Here is a 20,321-nt window from a genome sequence, read left to right as displayed (position 1 = left end):
AGATATTTACAGTACTTCCTTCTCGGCGACATTTGCAACAAAACTGTGACTTACAGGTTACTCGTTGACTCATGGGAACCTGCCAGATCTTGGCCTTAAATGATTTTCTATCTGTGACCGAATTGCCATCCCTGTTTGTCTGTCCTGAGATTTATCTTCAGTTAAATTCTGATTCCTGCCACAAGACATCTTAGGAGCACAGTGAGTCCCTGCAGAATAGCAGTAGGGTTTCTGTGCCTCCTGCCACTGCTGTGCTATGAAAGATGCCCCAGGTAATTCCCATAGAGGTTACTCTGGGGGCCAACCTAAGACCTTTAAAAAGCCTTAATACTCAGATCTTATTTCATGAGACTACTTGACTGACTCAAAGTTGCGATCTTGGGTCTCATACTTGGTTCTGAGCCCTTGACAAACTATAATGAGGTCTGTAGTTACACGGCTATATTATATAGCTAAACTTTCTCTTTAATGGTATCCTGGTGGTTAGGTATAATATGAATAACTTATTTATTGACTACTACATCCTAAAAACTTTTTTTTAATTCTTTTTCAAAAAATGGTATTATTCTCATTTTACAGGTGGGATAACTGCCACCTATAGAGGTTTAGGAACTCACCCAGGGTTTCTTGGCTAGTAAGTAGAGGAGCTGGAATTTGAACCCAGGTCTCATCTTAACGACCCTGTTCTTTGTAAACTCTACTTTAACTTTTGGTCTCAAGGCTATGGGTATCTTTTACCTAAGGCTTTTTTTTTTTTTTTTTTTTTTTTTTTAACTAAGGTAAGCTTTTTGAAAATATTTGGAATGGTAATATTGGGTTTGGGTATGCATATGAAACCAGAAATTTTTCAGAGCCAAAAGGAACTATTTTATTTTACTTAAATTAAAAAAAAAAAAAAGCTTAAAGGAAAAGAGAAAAGGAGAAAAAAACAGTCATATTTAGTAAAACTGTTGAAATTAAAAAAAAACTTTCAAAAGAGCTAAAAACAAAGTTGAACATGTTGGTGGAATTCTGGATTTTATCTCTAGGAGAGAATTTTGGACACCCAAGCCAATTCTCTCATTTTCTTTAAGGAAACTGAGGCTTATGAGTTGAGTACCTTGTTTACCCAGAGCTGTGACCACATTTTCTGACTTCTAGTCCAGGGCTCTTTCCATGATATTAGAGGCTGCTCTGGATGGCTGGGGGAATGGGAGTTAGTTGATGGTGGAGAGAGAGATTTGTACTTTTAGCTGATGTATTTGTAAGTGAAAGTTAAAATACCTATAAGCTCAGCAGTACATGTAAGTTTCCAGAAGAGGGGAATGTTTTGTTTTCTTTTTTTGTGATATTAACTGAAAGCTATGGCTCCATGGTAACCACCAAAGGGAATCTGGTCCATGCCAGTGGATGGCAGGAAAACGACGTGATAAGCACACCACTGGTTTATTCATGGGCATTGGTGGTCAGAGTAGATCTCTGTTATTCTGGTAGGTCCTGGAGTAAAGGGGTACAGCATGCAGATCTTCAGTAATCTCAGGAGGCCTAGGTAATTAGAGGGCAGTGAACAGAGCCATTATATGAAACAAGCAGGGCAGAGTGGATGCTGTCGGTGACTGGGTTGCTGAGCTGAAAGTGCTAGAGGGAGACAGGGTTCAGGGAGGGCACAAGGTGGGGAGTGGTGGGGGCTGGGCATAGGGGAGGGTGGTAGGGTCATCGGTGTGTAGGGAGGAGGGAACCTGCAGAGACAGAGAAGGTAACATGAAACTTACGAGGACAGTTAGGATTTTTCAAAGAGAAACACACCCAGAGGCACCGGGAGTATGAAGAGACTGGTAAATGTGGCCAGAGAACAGGAAGTATAGCCTTGCCCAAGATGGGGCTAAGAGAGCCTTTGGGGACCCGACTGTGAAGGGATTTGGGTGCTATTCAAAAGGAGCAAAGAAGCCGAGTGTTTGAAGCTGAGTAATGACGTATTATCTCCTTTAGAGAGACAGAAGATGCTTTGAAGAGGGTTATAATCTTACAGACAAGAGATGATGAGGCCCTGAAGGGAGACCCGAGAGACACAAGCAGAGTTCAAATAAGAGCAAAGGATGGGAGGCGTTGAGGGTGACTGAGGATTCTACCCCGGGTGACTGAGTGGGTGGTCAGCTCCGAAGGAGAGGCAGGGCAGGAAGTGATGAGCTCGATTTAAGAGACGTAATAAAGGTTGAAGCCCCTACCTCTGCATGGCCTTCAATATGAAGACAACTAGCAAGTTGCTGGAGATGTAGATCTTGGTAGAGTTGAGAGGGCTGATGTTTTGAACTATTTAGAGATACAGAGCAGCTTTATAAGAAATAATCGAAGCCCTAGAATTGAGTATATTATTAAGGGGAGGGAAGAGTAAGAAGAAAAAGGGGTCAGTCACAGAACCTTGAGGACTTCTATAATTAAGGAGCAAGAAGAGAAGATAAGGGGCATCAGAGGAGATGTAAGTTGAATATTTGGGAGTTCCCATCGTGGCTTAGCGGTTAACGAATTTAACTATCATCCATGAGGACGCAGGTTCGATCCCTGGCTTTGCTCAGTGGTTAAGGATCTGGCGTTGCCGTGAGCTGTGGTGTAGATCAGAGATGTGGCTCTGTTCCTGTGTTGCTGCGGTTGTGGCGTAGGCCGGCAGCTACAGCTCTGATTTGACCCCTAGCCTGGGAACCTCCATATGGCCACAGGTGGGGCCCTAAAAAAAAAAAAAAAAGAAAAAAGGGAGATTTGGGGAGATTTAAGAATGAGGATGTTGTTGCCCTAATAGATGATAGGAGGATGAACAATGTCATTTATGGCTGAGGAAGGAGCCGTTTCAAAAGAATGACGAGGACAGAAGGAATAGAGGGTTGAATGGGAGACGACTTGGGGCAACCAGTATACTGTTTTCAAGAGAGAGGTGAAGTACCACCATCAGGAGAAATCATTTCGAGGGAAGGGAGCTCTGTCTTCTCATCCAGCCCCTGGTCCAGATTGAGGAGGACAGGCTTGCTTATAGGTTGAGAGCAAGGGAGAGGAAGAGAGGAGAAAATTTAAAGAGCAAGGTTCTGAATAGCATGTAAACAGGTGAAATTATGGTAAACACATGTGGTAGGATTAGTCTTGGGAAGGGAGATGATTTTTTTTCTTGAAGGCAATAAGGATGGAGGAACAGAGTCATTGAGAGGGAGCCGAGGGGAAGATGATAGAAAGGATGGTCATGCAGGTCCTTGGTTATTTCCCCCCCCCCCCAATCTCAGCTTTCCATTAAGTAGGGGGTAGAGATGTAGTCTGCTGAAAAGGAAGGAGGTAGGGTTAAGAGTATTTGAAAAAATGGTAAAGATGTTTTAGAGGAATGTGAGAACTTTCAAGGGCAGAGTTCTAAGCCTACCCAGCAGAGTTTGAAAAATAGCATTTAGTAAAGCCAGCGAATTGAGTCATGGTTTTCTCTGCCACTGATGGGACACCTAGATACTAAAGTAGTAGAAACAAATGGGTAGGAATAGCCGAAACAAGATGTGATGTTATAGGAAGTTGAAGGTATTGCTTAGGTTAGTGGTTCTTGAACTTTAGCCTGGTTAGAGTCAGTGGACTGCTGGACTCCAGCCCAGAGTTTCTGATTCAGATTTGCATTTCTAACAAGTTCTCGGATAGTACTGATGCTGCTGGTCCAGACTCAAGCTTTGAGAACTTTTGGCTTAGAGTCTAGTTTGAAAAGATTAAGCATGGGTTGCAGGCTAGAGAGGGAGGGGGCGGAATCCAGGTAGGGGCTGAAGGACTGTGAGAACAGATATGGTGGTGGCAGAGTATGGAGTTCCAAATGAAGACAAGGCAGGTGTACCGACTGAAGACTTGGGGTAAGTGGAAGGAAAGAATCTTGTGTTTAGAGAGAATTCTATATGGCCTAGAACAAGCCTATTCAAAGTATTGGTCTTCCAAGAGATAAAGAATTTGTGCCAGAATAAAACTCAGTGTACTTCTTCCTTCTCTGAGCAAGTCTTGTTCTCATCCTTTTCTTTCCTCTCCTAAAAAAAGTCAGCTAGACAAACTGGTGCAGAGTCATGTAGCTGATTTGCATTCTGGCATAAGCTCAGTCTATAGACTGGCATCATTTGCAGACCTGAACTGGTACACAGACCACCCTTGGCCTAGAGTATAGATTCTGGGGCGGGCTGTTATTTAGAGGTCCTTGAAGATGAAGCATATTGGAAGAGAGTCTAGGATATTGTTTGGACCATCGGAAGAATTCTGCAGAAACACAAAAAAGAGAAACTTCTGGAGACTGGTGAATGACCACTGGACCAGAATGGGAAGAGGACAGGAGAGCAGTGTGGCTTGGGGTCAGAGACTCTGAGGGGCTGCTGAATGACCGTCTCAAGTGACAGTCGGGAGCAAGGAAAGGAAGCCTAATTGTCCTCTCAGGCCCTTGGGTGGGCTGAGGGATTGTGAGAAGGTCCAGTCTTCACTCATCATGGACAATCAGTGACATCCTTGCTGGTCTTTGTCTCTGTAATCCTTTTAGACGAATTATGTGTGAATATTTTTAAAGTCATGTTTCAACAAAGGCTCCTTGGAAGCAAACTTTCTCTTGGTTGACTGGTATAATAAAGCAGTACACTGATGGAAGAGACATTTCCAAGACTCCTTTATGGAGAAGTCTGTTAACTAAAATTTTGGGAGATACGCTTTTTTCTTGTAAGACGCATATATTAGACTATTTTTAGAAATACACATTTACTGTAGTAACTGTTTCCATAAGCTAAAAACTCAGTTATTTAAGTCTAATAAGCATCTTTCCATAATGTATAATGTATCCTACCTAGTCTCTTTGGTAATCTCATGAAATTTTTAATTATGACTTCCTAAAGTATCTTCAGCTAGTAAATAATATTTCCTTAGGAAAGTAAAATCATTCTTATATATCACTTTCCTCCCATCTTTAATATTTATTCACCTTAATACCCATAGTCAGAGACCAGAAGGGGCTTTTGAATGAAAGTCCCAAACTACAGGAATGGGCAGTAGAGAAGAGGCAGAAGAAAATTGTGGTTTAGAATACAGGCTCTGGGCAAACCTGGATTTGTATGTAAACCACAGCTTATGTAGACTTTGTGACCTCGGCCACGTTAATGAGTCTAAGCTTCTGTTTCTTCATGTTCAAAATAGGATAACAATATTATTTCATTGAATTGTCGTAAGGATTAAATGAACCTTCTTAACAGTACTAAGCCCACGGTGTACCAATGATAAGCACGCCATAATTTCTAACTATTATTGTCATTAAGGGAAAGCATAGTCTTTAGGGTCACAAAAATCTGGATTTGCATCTCTTCTTTCTTAGTTCAAGAAGTAGGCATTCTCCTGTGGCTCAGTGGGTTGAGGATCTGGCATGTCGCTGCTATGGCGCAGGTTCAATCCCTACCCTAGGAACTTCCATATGCAACGGGTGCTGGCAAAAAAAAGGAGAAAAAAGAAAAAAAAAAGAAATGATCTGACCTTGGATAAACCATTTAATATCTCTGAACTGCCTTGTCATCAGTAAATGGGAGTGGTAGCAATTACAACACATGGTCACCGTGAGAATTAAATTGTCTTAAGTATGTCATGTTTTTGGTGTGGGCCAGAGGCATAGTCTTTGGTAGCAAATGTTTGCCTTTATTTCCTGCCTCTAAGTTTTAGGTTTCTTTTCTTTCTAGTCGGGCCTTGAGAAGAGCATAGACCAAGCCGTGGAAGAGTGGAACATTGAGAAGGCCGAGGAACTCAGCAACCAGCTAGCGACTCGAGAGGTGAGTCAGTCACACTGATGACACATCTTCTGTATTTGCAGATTTTCTAAATCAAATGTACATCCTTTTTATGACGATGAGTAAGTTCACTATTCAAATATTAGATCTAAGGTTTTCCTTTCTATCTACTGTGTTCTCTCTTATTCTGCCATTTATTTCAAAATGCTGGATTTTATTTTTGTCTTTAATGTTAGTAAATTATTTTGGTCTAAATCTCATGCTGGAAATAATCCATGATTGATATTCAACCCTAGATTTCATCTAGTTCAGAGAGCTTTTTACCAGTTATGATTAAAAGGCTTTTTCCATTTGCATCTTTAACTCAATTTAACTTTCCCTGAGGGCAGCTGTGTGTTCTGATGTCACATCTCTCAACGTAGTCCTAACCCTTGCTCCCCAGAATGCTTTCTTACTGCATATTCTAAACAGCTCCCTCAGCCCTAAGAATTTCCAGCCTTTTTTAAACCTCTGGTCCATCGTATAAAACCAGTGGGTATACTGAATATTCTTTTTCCAAGTACACAAGGCATTCAGAAGATTCTCACTTGCACCCCCTGGGAGGAATATATTCCTCCAACTGGGAATCTCTGCAAGGTGTCGCTAGACAGAGTCACACAGATAAAGAGTTCATATTGACTGTTTTTGGGTCGTTGTTTTATAATTCTGTTTTGTCTTAGTGTCTAGGAAGAAAGCTCTATCATAGCTTTCATTTTCAATGCATCCCTGCCTTCTTCACCTCCTTCTTAAAGTGCACCTTTTCCGTGATGGTAATCTCATGGAGAACATAGTCATCTGAGGAAACTGGTGGCCACGTGCACTGTTCTTTCCTCCTCACCTGCAGGTGAACATTTTTTCTAAACTGAGGTTAATGATGAAATTACTATTTCAGTAAATTCTTCTATGGAAACACCTTCCACCGTTCCATCCTCAGATGCCAAAATATCTACCATTGGTGACTGTTTGTTGGCTTGTTTTCTCTTTTTGGTTGTTGACCATAAATATCTTTGGGGGGGGTTATTTTCAGGTAGAGGAGAAAACAAGTTCAGAAGTGAGGATTAGGGATTCACAAATTGTCTTTGCTTCCCCTGAAGCCTTTAACATCAATTGCTACATTAAATACTTCTCTTTAGGATGTGTATATAGTTTATGTGCATTCATTAATGGCTAATCTAAAGAAAATTGTGAAGTTGTGAGCTTGAGTTGGGGACCCAGGCAAGAAGAAGCATAAATGGCGGCTATGAGGCCTTTTAAAAAGTGAGATTTAAAAAAAAAAAAAAAATTAATGATTGCTTTTTTTTTTTTTTTTTTGGTGAGATTCATTCTTTCTTTCCTAGCTTGTGATATGCTTGTGCTTTGAGTTTGACAGTTGCTCTCTTCATCTTTAAAGTAGCTGTATTTTGATTTTATTGTTTATAGCATTCATTGAGTATAATAGCTTTCTGTTACTCTATTTCCAAATAGAAGGATTCAGGTATTACATTTTAATGAAATGAATGTGATAGTATGTTGAATGGAACCACAAACTCAGTAGGATTTCCGTGTTAGTTGTTGGTGATTATCGTGGCTTCTTTAGGTTCATAGATATCTGGGCCCTTATATCTCTTAATCAGCTGTGTGCTAAAGATCATCTTTAAAGTTCCATTCACCACACATAGCACATACTGTGTATTAGTAAGTAGGCAGTTTTGGCACTTGGAACTTCCTCTGGCATACAGGTACTGTTAGAGGAAGTGGTCAGGTTTCTCAGCCAGCTTGCAAGTATACACCGTATAGCAAATTATACCAGTAGCATATCTGCTCTTCAAATTGGACTTGACCATGCAAGAGCAGAGAATGGTGAGGAAAGGCATGCTTGTGGGGCTGGAGGAGACTCCAGTGGGTAAATGTGGCTGCAAGGAAGGGGAGAGGTAGGCACAGTAGGATAGGGTGTTGGGGTTGTGAAGAGTGGGTTAAGGGGCTTTCCGGAAGAGAAAGGTACCTAAGGCCACAATACCAACCATTGGTCTAGGTGACACCTAAATGAGGGGTGTGGAAGATGTTGTTGGCCTGCTCTGAGTATCCACCTCATTTCGGTCAGAAGCAAAAATTTTTAGAGAACTAGTACTGAAATATACTACTTAAATACATGATGTGCCATATGTTGGAGCATGTGTCTTTAGAATCCCTTTAAAAGTTGTGGGTATTTGTTACTGTTTTCTCTCCAGCAAATTCTGATGCTGTCGGCATGTGGCTGGTCTCTGAGTTGACTAGATAGTTGACTAGATAGTTCCAGGAAAGCTAAAGATAGACATGGAGTACAACCAGAAGGGCCTTAGGGTATGGCTGCCTGATTGTTCTCAGAAACACCACGGACTTCTGTATCTTCACTGTTCTCCCAAGAATCACAGAAGCCAGTAAACTGCTGTTCCATTCTCATTGCTGGTCCAGTTTTCCTTTTGGGAGACCCAACAGTTGTGTATTTTGTGATCTCTTCCAAATAGCAAGGTGACTTGCGGCTCAGCCAGAGGCTCCAGGTCAATAAGGTTCCTCAGACCTTTGCTTGGTTAAAGGAAGAAAGAGTAATGCAAGCCCTAGTCCAAGACATAAAATGTGGGCCCCGCACGATCCATTCATGGCTGGCTCTTTTTTTCTGTGTCTTTTTTCTATTTATTAGCACCCTCCCCCAGAGGCGAGGGGGTTCAGAGAGAAGCATTTCCTTTACTGCAGGCTCTGTGTTCCTCTGAGGTAAAGTTAATAATGCTGAAATTTTAAGAGGTGGACACATTTGATTTTTTTTAAAAAATCTTTTCTTTTGGAATAATGGCAGCTATTCAGAAAGTTGCGAAGTTTATAAAAAGGCTTTCTATTTACCCTTCACACAGATACCTGAGATGTTAACAGTTAACATTTGCTTTACCATTCTTTCTAATTTATTTACCTTATTTAGATTTGCCAAATGTCTCACTGATTTTCTTTACAACAAAAGAAAATTTTCCTTTTTCTGATCTAGGAGGTGGCGTTTTATTGTCATGTCTTTTTAGTCTTCTTTAATCTGGAATATTTCCTCAGTTCGTTTCTTAGGACCTTAGTATTTTTGAAGAGTAGAGGTCAATTATTTTGTAGGATTTCTCTCAATTTTGGTTTGTCTGATGCTTCCTTATGCTTAGATTCACGTTATGCATTTTTTGGCAGGAATCCCACAGAAATGGTAGTGTCCTTCTCAGTGGAAGCTATCACGGGGCATGTGGTATCTGTTTGTCCAATTTATCAATGATGTTCTTTTGATTATTTGGTTAAGGCGGTGCCTCCAGGTTTTTCATCTATAAATTACTCTTCTTCCCTATGTAGTAAATTAGTAAGTGTCTCATGGAGAGGTGGGTGATGATTTGAGATTGTGTAAGTATTCTTATTCTCATTATTCTTAACCTGCTAGTTCTAGCATTTATTGCTGATTTGTTTTCTTGCTTGAGACAATTATTATTGTAACAACTGTTGTTGTTAAATGACTTAAATCTTTAAAAGCTATTGATGGTACTTTTCAAATTCACCTGGCAAATCAAATCTAAAATTTGTCTTACATGAGACACAGGATCTTTGATGTACCTATGTTAAATCTCTCAGTAAACTGGGAATCAGGAATTGCATACGGCTTTCCTGGGTGGTGCGCCCGGTGGGGATGGGGTGACGGCGGCCTTGTGTCCACCAGGGTTGCATGTTCGCTCATTCATGCCTTGTTTTCCTCGTCATTGGTCACCTGTGAGCTTTTCTTTCTCTGCCACTTGAACCTGCTTGTTGGAGCAAACAGAAGTAGTGCCTCTGGGGCCTCAGAGATGTGTTTCCTTTGAGGATATTAAGTTTCTGTTTCTGTGTTTTGTTCTGTCACACTGCTGTTTTAGAAATAGGAATTGCGTAATACTGACTAGATGTTTTCCACTTTAATAGTTGTTTCCTGTCATACTTTATGACCAATGAGATTACTTTAGAAATAGGTAACATTTTCAGCACTTGTAAGGATAGTAAACATTTTTCTCAAGTGTTCTTTTTACTTCCATACAAATATAGTGCTTTGTTCCAGTAAAATAATTTTGGTGTGGCGTTAAAGAATTCTGATTAAAAGAAGAAACAGTACCTGGGCCTTATTCTTTTCCTTGTGTAAGTGGAAAAATGTCTGGAAAGTTTTTGCTGCTCAGACACAGACATTGGAGGGACACCGACGCCATGTTAATTAAACACCCGTGAAGAATAACTAATCAAGATGGAATTCTTGAATAAATAGTTTAACTGGAGATTTAATTTTTCGTATTTATCTCCCTGGTGCTAATCACTGGATATGAAGGATGGGATTTTAAGAAGTAAGTGATTGTGCGTTTGGGGCAGAAACCCTTTATGAATTAAATGTATACGTGCATGGTAGGTGTCCTTTTGGAAATCAGGTATATTCATTTTTAATCAGGACCATTTTCTTTTTTCAAGAAGCAGTGACTGGGGCCCACTGATAAAGCCTTCGCTCAGAGGCACAGGTCCTAGCGTTCTTAAAGCCTTTTCCAACTATAATAAGTGAAACTAATTTTTGATGTTTAACATTTATAAGCCTGTGAAACTATTAGGGCAGCATCAGTATTGAGAAAAATGGAACCAAAAGTAGAACCATGTCTGAGAATGGCCTTTGAAAGCAGTTCAACAAAACAAAACAAAACAAAACAAAACGAACCAGCATGCCAAAACAGGCTGTCCGTGCACCGTCATTATGACCCAGCAAGTGCATACTTTTCCAGAATCGTAATATTCCCTTAAATTAATGGCGACATTACAGATGTGTATAATCTGGTTTGGGGGGTGGTGGCTCAGGTTCACATTTGACACTCAGATTGTGCTTTGCCATCTAGTCATGTGGCTGCTTTGGGCTGTCCCGCCTGTTGGTCAAATCCTCCTTGGTTGTTAACAATCTTGGAGGAGAGAGAAAGTGGGAAAATACACGTGGGTTTGTGTCATACTGATGAAACTATTCTAATTTGAAAAAAAATAGTTTTTTAAAAACACGTTGTTTATGTATTGTACATACACATACACAGGCACCCACGTCTTTGAGCGTGTTTGTGCTTGCTAACCTCAGGCCTGAATTGGAAGTACATGCCGTTCATTGACAGGGATCCTCAAAAATACCATCCTTTGGTACTTGTCTTTTCTGACATACTGTATTTGTGACAGTCCAGATCATACCCATCTGTAGAACCCAGTAGAAACAAGTATTTTTAAATTAAGTACTAAAGGCTAGATTTAGTAAAGTAGGCAGCACTTCCATCGCATCTCATGTTTCTCTAGGCATCTCCATGTTAGGCTGTTGTAGATAAAAAGCCAACTTGGGGAGTTCCCATTGTTTTCGCCTTGGAAATTAATCCAACTAGTGTCCATGAGAATGCGGGTTCAATTCCTGGCCTCGCTCGTGGGTTAAGGATCCAGCATTGCTGTGGCTGTGGTGTAGGCCGGCCATTGCAGCTCCGATTTGACCCCAGCTTGGGAACTAACATATGCCCTAAAAACCAAAAAAAAACCCACCCAACTTGGTTTGGCAGCAGACCATGAGTTTCTGTCATATCGCTTCCAATTACAGCTGTGCATTGTCAGGGCAGAAATGAACGGGGAAGGTTGCCGGTGAACCTTGTTTTTGCCTTCTGTGGCTCATGCCCTTAAAGATTACTTTCTCTAATTACGTCTCAAATAGGATGGCCTTTGGCAGCACCAGCTAAAGCTGATTCCTTGAAAACATCAGTACATACTTCATGTTCTAATGTTATAACCATTTTGTGTAACTTAGAAGCCTTTTTTTTTTTTTAACAATTTGCAATGTATATTAATTTTCACATCTGAGTTATTTAGGTTATAATCCGCTACCATCTTTGCTCAGGCCAAAACCCTTCAATTATAAAAAGCTTCACATTTAAAGCCGTTTTGCGCCAATTTATAAATGGAGGCCTCAGGCAATGACTTCAGGCTTTAGTGATGTTGAGCATAGTATTTATTGAGGACTTAACCAGGGTATCGCAAGAATAAATGATAAAAAAAAAAAAGTATCTCCCTTTGATAGTATTCCTTTATAGCTATAGATATATATTTTTATAGATATAGCTAGTATTCTTTTTATAGATATAGATACATATTATAGGTGAATTAAACTGAGAATTTAATTTATTAAGTTATTAAGTAGACTGCTTAGAATTTTGGATTCCAAAACATAGGTAGAGTTAATAATATTGAAATATTAATAGTTTGTTAATATTTAAATAACAAAGGTAGGAATGGCCTTTAAAAAAAAAAACAAAACTAATGTTTGAATTGATTGAATTATTTCATTCCTAGCTAAATAGAATACTATCTACATTTGAGCAGATTATTAATTTGTTGCCTAAGTTCTATTTTTAGAGCGTTTTCCTAGAAAATCTGAAGACATTCTCATTGCAGAGAGATAGAAATGAGACACATTTCAAGAGAGAAATGTTTTTACATTAATAGCTAAGAAGTGGCCCTTTCTCAGAAATATTTCAGATGCTGTAGCACTTGCCCTGGTGTTCAGAATTTCCTCAGCGCAGTTTGTTGTTAGGTTTTAGTTTCCCCGAGAGGATTCTGGCTGCAATTTACCCTTTTCATTTTCGGATATTAATTTTATGTCTGTGTACATGCTGTGTTGTCTTGATGGAGTGAGAGCTTGACTTCCCCTCCCCTCCCCCGAGGAAAATACCCCCTCCCCAAATAGTACCGTTTTGACCGATGTACCCATCAAAGTACCTGGAGCATTCTCCTGTCCTAGAGTTCAGAATTGAAACATTTGTTTAAATTTTTGAGATAGAGATGCTGCCACACTTGGAAAGTCTGATGTTTCTTCTCATCAGTGCTGTTTTCAGAGCTGTAGTATTTTAGGAAAAGCGTTTGCATCACATGTTAAGGAAAAGCTGAATTGAAAGACATTATGGTGAAGCAAGTCTTAATGATTATAAACTCTTTATAATCAAGAGAGCAAAATTATTTTCTTTTTTTTTTTTTTTTTTTTTTTTTTTAATTTTATTTTCCCACTGTACAGCAAGGGGGTCAGGTTATCCTTACATGTATACATTACAATTACAGTTTTTCCCCCACCATTTCTTCTGTTGCAACATGAGTATCTAGACATAGTTCTCAATGCTATTCAGCGGGATCTCCTTGTAAATCTATTCTACGTTGTGACTGATAAGCCCAAGCTCCCGATCCCTCCCACTCCCTCCCCCTCCCATCAGGCAACCACAAGTCTCTTCTCCAAGTCCATGATTGATTTTCTTTTCTGAGGAGATGTTCATTTGTGCTGGATATTAGATTCCAGTTATAAGTGATGTCATATGGTATTTGTCTTTGTCTTTCTGGCTCATTTCACTCAGTATGAGATTCTCTAGTTCCATCCATGTTGCTGCCAATGGCATGATGTCATCCTTTTTTATGGCTGAGTAGTATTCCATCGTGTATATATACCACATCTTCCGAATCCAATCCTCTGTCGATGGACATTTGGATTGTTTCCATGTCCTGGCTATTGTGAATAGTGCTGCAATGAACATGCGGGTGCATGTGTCTCTTTTAAGTAGAGCTTTGTCCGGATAGATGCCCAAGAGTGGGATTGCAGGGTCATATGGAAGTTCTATGTATAGATTTCTAAGGTATCTCCAAACTGTTCTCCATAGTGGCTGTACCAGTTTACATTCCCACCAACAGTGCAGGAGGGTTCCCTTTTCTCCACAGCCCCTCCAGCACTTGTTATTTGTGGATTTATTAATGATGGCCATTCTGACTGGTGTGAGGTGGTATCTCATGGTAGTTTTGATTTGCATTTCTCTTATAATCAGCGATGTTGAGCATTTTTTCATGTGTTTGTTGACCATCTGTATATCTTCCTTGGAGAAATGTCTATTCAGGTCTTTTGCCCATTTTTCCATTGATTGATTGGTTTTTTTGCTGTTGAGTTGTATAAGTTGCTTATATATTCTAGAGATTAAGCCCTTGTCAGTTGCATCATTTGAAACTATTTTCTCCCATTCTGTAAGTTGTCTTTTTGTTTTCTTTTGGGTTTCCTTTGCTGTGCAAAAGCTTTTCAGTTTGATGAGGTCCCATGGGTTTATTTTTGCTCTAGTTTCTATTGCTTTGGGAGACTGACCTGAGAAAATATTCATGATGTTGATGTCAGAGAGTGTTTTGCCTATGTTTTCTTCTAGGAGTTTGATGGTGTCCTGTCGTATATTTAAGTCTTTCAGCCATTTGGAGTTTATTTTTGTGCATGGTGTGAGGGTGTGTTCTAGTTTCATTGCTTTGCATGCAGCTGTCCAGGTTTCCCAGCAATGCTTGCTGAATAGACTTTCCTTTTCCCATTTGATGTTCTTGCCTCCCTTGTCAAAGATTAATTGACCATAGGTGTCAGGGTTAATTTCCAGATTCTCTATTCTGTTCCATTGGTCTGTCTGTCTGTTTTGATACCAGTACCACACTGTTTTGATGACTGTGGCTTTGTAGTATTTCTTGAAGTCTGGGAGAGTTATGCCTCCTGCTTGGTTTTTGTTTCTCAGGATTGCTTTGGCGATTCTGGGTCTTTTGTTGTTCCATATAAATGTTTGGATTGTTTGTTCTAGTTCTGTGAAAAATGTCATGGGTAATTTGATAGGGATTGCATTGAATCTGTAGATTGCTTTGGGTAGGATGGCCATTTTCACAATATTGATTTTTCCAATCCAGGAACATGGAATATCTTTCCATTTTTTTACATCTTCTTTGATTTCTTTGATTAAGGTTTTATAGTTCTCGGCATATAGGTCCTTTACCTCTTTGGTTAGGTGTATTCCGAGGTATTTGATTTTGTGAGGTACAATTTTAAAAGGTATCGTGTTTTTGTATTCCTTTTCTAATGCTTCATTGCTGGTATACAGAAATGCAACTGACTTCTGAATGTTAATCTTATATCCTGCCACTTTGCTGAATTTATTAATCAGTTCAAGGAGTTTTGGGGTTGAGTCCTTAGGGTTTTCTAGGTATAGAATCATGTCATCTGCATACAGTGACAGTTTGATCTCTTCTCTTCCTATATGGATGCCTTTGATTTCTTTTGTTTGTCTAATTGCTGTGGCTAAGACTTCCAAAACTATGTTGAAGAGCAGTGGTGAGAGTGGGCATCCCTGTCTTGTTCCAGATTTGAGTGAGAAGGCTTTCAGTTTTTCCCCATTGAGGATTATATTTGCTGTGGGTTTATCATAAATGGCTTTGATTATATTCAGGAATGTTCCCTCTATACCCACTTTGGCGAGGGTCTTGATCATGAATGGATGTTGAACTTTGTCAAAAGAGAGCAAAATTATTTTCTTCTTCTTCTTGTAACTGCTTTCTTGTAGAAATGTCTTAACAACTGTGATTCCAAAGGTAAAACAGCTTGTTCAGATGTGAAGCTGAATGTATATTCCAATTAGCTATTATAAGAATTTATCATTAGAACATTTGACTCTAAAAAGGCTGGCAGGTACTTCCTATTTTCTTGATTGCTGTGAGTTCTTGCCACTGAAGATGGGGTAAACAAAGTAAAAATGCATGAAATAGTTCTTATTTGTACATGTTAAGAATTTAAAACTAAATGTCTCCATTTCGGCATTTCATTTTTCCAGAAAGGCGCTTTCCTTTGTTGCTAGTACGAGGGTGTATGTGCAGAACACATTCTTTCGTACAAAGTCATCTAATGCCTGCAAACTGGCCAGCAAAATTTGTTTTACGTCCCTCTTTGGAATTTCACTGCCTCGCGCGTTCCATGTCTCACTGTTAATTTTTCTTCTCTTCCCAGTTAGACAGCGGAGTGTTTCGCTGAGTGTTTCGCTGATTAGCGCTGGGAGAGGATCTAGGACACCGAGGAGAGAAAGCCCTCACTGAAGGGGCTTTTCCTCCCAGGCCGAGGGCTGGCCACCTGGGGACGCTGGGCGGGCTCTGCCCTGGGGGGCAGGGGGTGTGTCTCCCTTAAGGATCCTCTACCACTGACTCATTTTCATTAACTTTGGTCATTTCTCAGTGGTGTTTTCATTTAAATGTGCCTCTTTGTGTCATTCTGTAATCTGTGCACAGTTGGGGCGGGGGTAGGGGGGCTTTTAATGGTGATTTTTAATTCTTTGATGGCTTGCTCTCCTTAGTTCTTAAAAGTAGTTCACTTATTTCACATGGATGAGCAATTAGCACACCTTATGGAAAATAAGCAGTGCCTGTCCAGGTGAGGGAGGGCCTGCTTGAATTCCTTTACTCGGAGCTTAAAGATGTGTCCTTTCCTAAAAAAAGTGTTGTGTAGCCTTGAAGCTGGAGCATTTTAACATGAGGAAAATAAACATGGTCCTGAGTGATGGGTTTTCCTCTCAGGCTGTTAGGTGTGCTTTTTCGATCTCATTGCACTGAGGACACTTTCTTCTAACCTCTGGGGGATGACTGGGTGATCACCTAGAATGGTGTTCCTTATGCTCCCTTTTAATTATGTTTATCTGTGCTTTTAACAAACCTTAAAAAAAGATTTCAGATGTTACAAGTCTAATTAAAGAGACAGACAAAGCACAGTTTATACTGTAGATTTTTTCTGCAGTTCAATTAATCAGCATGTTTTCTCTTTTAATTAAAACCATTTTAGTAAATTAAAGCCCACAGCAAAACACATATATAATTTGTTTGTAATTAGCTCTTAATTGGTGGTAGTTGAAGCTTAGCACCCTTGGTTTCTTTCTTCATGATTGCCATTTTATTAGCAGCCAGTCATTAATTAATCTTTTTCTAATTAGCTTATAAAACTGTTGATGGCACATTATTGTAAATGTGATTTTAAGTTCAAAGCTTGTTAATAAGCTTTCTTACTTAGAAGAACAGAGATAAAGAAATTGCTGAAAACAGTACTACAGTTCTTTAAAAAAAAGTGTCTTTCTTATGGGGACTGTGTAAAGCATCTGAGAGCTTATGGTTAATTTTTTAATGCTTTTTTCCCCTCATGAATGGAGTAAGTTGCTTGAATATAAATGTCTGTATCCAGGAGTAATTTCAACAGTATAAAATCTTTTCTCCCTCCTTTGGAATACTGTCATCGACATAAAATTTGAAGCCTTAATAGTCATCATTAAAACAGGTGTTGTATAAGCTCCTTTACTATGAAGTCAGAGTCAAGGATATGAATCAAAGGGCCATATACATATTTTTTAAAATAAATTGCAAGGTGAATCATATATATGTGTGTGTGTATCTACAAATATATCTTATGATGTATTTTACAAACAGGATTTGTTGGCTTATGCTTTATTTTAAAAACTGTTTGGCTTTAACTGATAGGAAGTTGTAGGTGTAAAAATGAATAATAGGTGTTTGTGCAGTCGTGCCCGCATACAGATCTATGTAGTACACACATTCAGACCTGTGCGTGCACATTTTAAGATGACAGTGAAATTAGACTGTTTCCTCTACTGGGGAGGAAATGACTTGATTTAAAGTCAGAGTTTAAATGACTGGATGTGGCAGAGCTTATTTGCTGTCATCAGAGCTTTGGCATCTCAGGTATGACCATGGAGAGAAAGGTACCAGTCCGAGTGTAGACATCCTGGATTTACTACAGCATATGCCATATTGTGGTTTGAGTGACAGGTTAGCGACATCATATTCTTTATTGAAATACACTCCCGATTTCATAAAACTCCTTATCTTCATGGTGGTGTTCTGAGCTCTTTATCAATATTCGTGCAAAGTTTTGGAAGTTTTTTGGTTTTTGGTTTTTTTTTTTTAAATGCATCATCAGTCCTTGGAAGTGCTTTTTTCTTCTTTGCTTTTTGAACTTTGCATGTTATTTCAACTTTGGCTATTTCTCGGTTTGTTTTTAAGAAGGCATTTCACGATGCCATGCAAGAGACACTAGAAAGGGATAGCTGACAAGGAAAAAATTAAAAATTGGATAAAAAGTAAATGAATAATGTCATATTACCAAAAAGATGAGAGGCTAATTTGTGCCGACTTTTTGCTAATTTTGTTCAAGCCTCAAAATGAGGAGCTGTCACCCGTTCTGTGTAGCACTGATGACAGTGCCAATGATCCATGAAATAAGCTGCCGCTGGCTTTGTTCTGATAAGAATGAACAAATCTGCACAATGTTCGGCTCCCAGAATCTCATTTTCATACTTGCATGCAGGCGAAAAGAAATAAGCTGTTTGCAGGCTTGATTAATCAGACATTGGAGGGGTTTTTGTCTCTTTGATCTCTTTCGTCTCCTAGGTAACTTGCTTGACATTAATGTTGAGCCTGAGTAAAGACAATCAGGAATTGTCGACCAAACTGATATAAAAATTAAAGACCTTAACACTTTAAGTACTCCAGTAATGGTTCCGCTTTACTTCAGAAAACATCTGTTTTCATTTAATTAAAGAACAAAAGAGAATGGCATAAATATTTTTTATAGAGACCCATTATTCCATAAAAAGTTAAAGTATGATAATTGGTATTTTTAAATAAGTGCCCTGAAAGTGTTCAGAAGGGAGGAAAACTTCATAAATCGGTTACAAGCTAGTGATTTTGAGATGAGTAAAATATTTTATGAAATGGATAAGAAGTTTACAGTTATGCTAGATGAAGCCATTTGAATCAGATGTTTCAAATGATTATCAGCAAACTTTAGAATGGCAGGGTTTAGTGAGAAAAACTAACTCTTTAAAAAGTTTGTCTTTTAAAAATCTCTCCTATGTTATAAGATGTGCCATTATATCTATTTTACAACCCAATATGATTTACACGTGCTAAACCTGTAAAATTGAAAGGAATTAAAAAAATGTCGCCGTGCATTTGCTTGAGGTTATGCAGACGCTTTTACAAATCTTCCAAGTGGCTGTAAAGATGAATGCCTCAAGGGTCCAGCCAGGGCCCTGCTTTTCCAACCAGCTAAAGCCCTTATCTTAAATCCAAGCAAAGTACCATTAATCTTTTTGAAAGACCTTTTATGGCTTTTAATATATCCCAAATTAGAACATTTTACACCCTTGGTTCCTGAAATATGGTGATAAAAAGCCTTTAGAGCTTAATTTTCCTTACCGCTTGCTCTGACCAATTTGCAGTTCTTTGTGATAATGTTTAGACACCTTAATTAAAATGCAGCAAAATATTGGATGTTCTATATGGAAAATGCTGATACTTTGGCTACACATACAAGAAATTCTGTGTGTATTTTTATTCTTTAAAAAAAAAATCTCTTCCCACATTGTGATGCTATAGTTATCTGATGACCTGAAACAGTTTTTTTAATATAAAAACCATTGACCAAGCTTTTGTGATGTTTACACTAGGCATGAAGTTGCATTTTTCTTTCCACAGAAGCAAAAGGGGGATTCTTGTAGGCCTATATGTGGTTTGTTTGTACTACTAAAACCTAGCATGGTACTCTTTTATCTTCTGGAACTTGGGTTAGTCATCTTGCCGGGGAAAGTGTGTTTCTTCTCAACTGTCTCTTCTGTAGAAGATGTTTGATCCTTTCATATTTCCAGATATATCCATTCTTTTTACTTTCTCCACAGGAATAAGTGAAACACGTTCATTTTCAGCATGCGAAGGACACCAAGTTGATAATGACTTTTCATCATCATTGCAAGCTAAAAGAGTCTTTCTGTAAAATGCGTAGACCAGGCTTGTCTAATATTTATCAGTTAAAGAACATTCCATTTAACCTAACCCCAGGCAAAATACAGCTAGAAAATACACCTTTCATACAAACAGGTCTGCTTGAAAGTATTGCTTTTGTACCTAATCATTTTCTGTATTTACTTAGTTTACGAAATGATGGAGCCTCTCATGTAAATACATGTTTCTTACATTCTAATGAATTCTTTTTAACAAGTTTATGCTGTGTCTTACGTGGTGTGTGTGCTCTCAGTCTTTACTGTGATGCGCGTTGTCCTGGGTTTGGACATGCGGCAAGAAAATGAAAAGCAAGTACATCCCAAGAGCATGTGACCATGTTGAGATGAAGAGTCCCATGTCCAGACACACTGGGATGCTCTTTGGTTTGTCTGTCCCAAATCCAGAACACCCACATTGGGAGATTTCAGTAAGCCAGAAATGGAAGCTACATTGCAATCTGTAAGTTTTAGGAAATAATTTTATCATACGGTTAATGGTAATGGCAGATTTAGTTAGTTAGTCAATTGTTTCATACTCAGAGTATAGGCTCAGCTTAAGTATGATGAACTGGCTGAGTGGGATGTTCGTTAGTGGGTGGTCTTGGAAAACTACATCATAGATCAAATTGGCATTCGATGTCTAATACATAGGACTATAACTAGACAAATACAGAATTCTGTGTTTCCCCTTTCGGAGGTGGGAGGCAGAGGAAAGGCAGAATATTCCATGTGAACGTGGAGAGGCCCGGCATACATCTTCAGCATAAGTTGAAAGCTGCGTGTTAATGACAGTAGACAGTTCAGCGGGTGTGTTTACTGCTCCCCTGGTTCCCAGCGCACCCCCTTGGCCAGTCGCCTCGCAGCTGGGGAGAGCTGCGAGAGTGTTTCTGACCAGAGGGCAGTG

The 20,321-nt window shown here is 39.2% G+C and overlaps 1 protein-coding gene across 6 annotated transcripts in view; it reads left to right on the top strand.

Moving 5' to 3' along the window:
* Nucleotides 1–20,321, top strand: part of FAM204A (family with sequence similarity 204 member A) — a 36,436-nt gene that overhangs the window by 12,043 nt on the left and 4,072 nt on the right. For all 6 annotated transcript variants that reach the window (NM_001185171.1, XM_005671493.3, XM_005671494.3 and 3 more), the window contains one exon: nucleotides 5,682–5,771. In NM_001185171.1, the coding sequence (NP_001172100.1) occupies nucleotides 5,682–5,771 (90 nt within the window). The remainder of the gene's footprint in view (nucleotides 1–5,681; nucleotides 5,772–20,321) is intronic.

Source organism: Sus scrofa, chromosome 14 (genome assembly GCF_000003025.6).
Source record: "Sus scrofa isolate TJ Tabasco breed Duroc chromosome 14, Sscrofa11.1, whole genome shotgun sequence".
Lineage (NCBI taxonomy): Eukaryota > Metazoa > Chordata > Mammalia > Artiodactyla > Suidae > Sus > Sus scrofa.
This window is presented reverse-complemented; position numbering and strand designations above follow the sequence as displayed.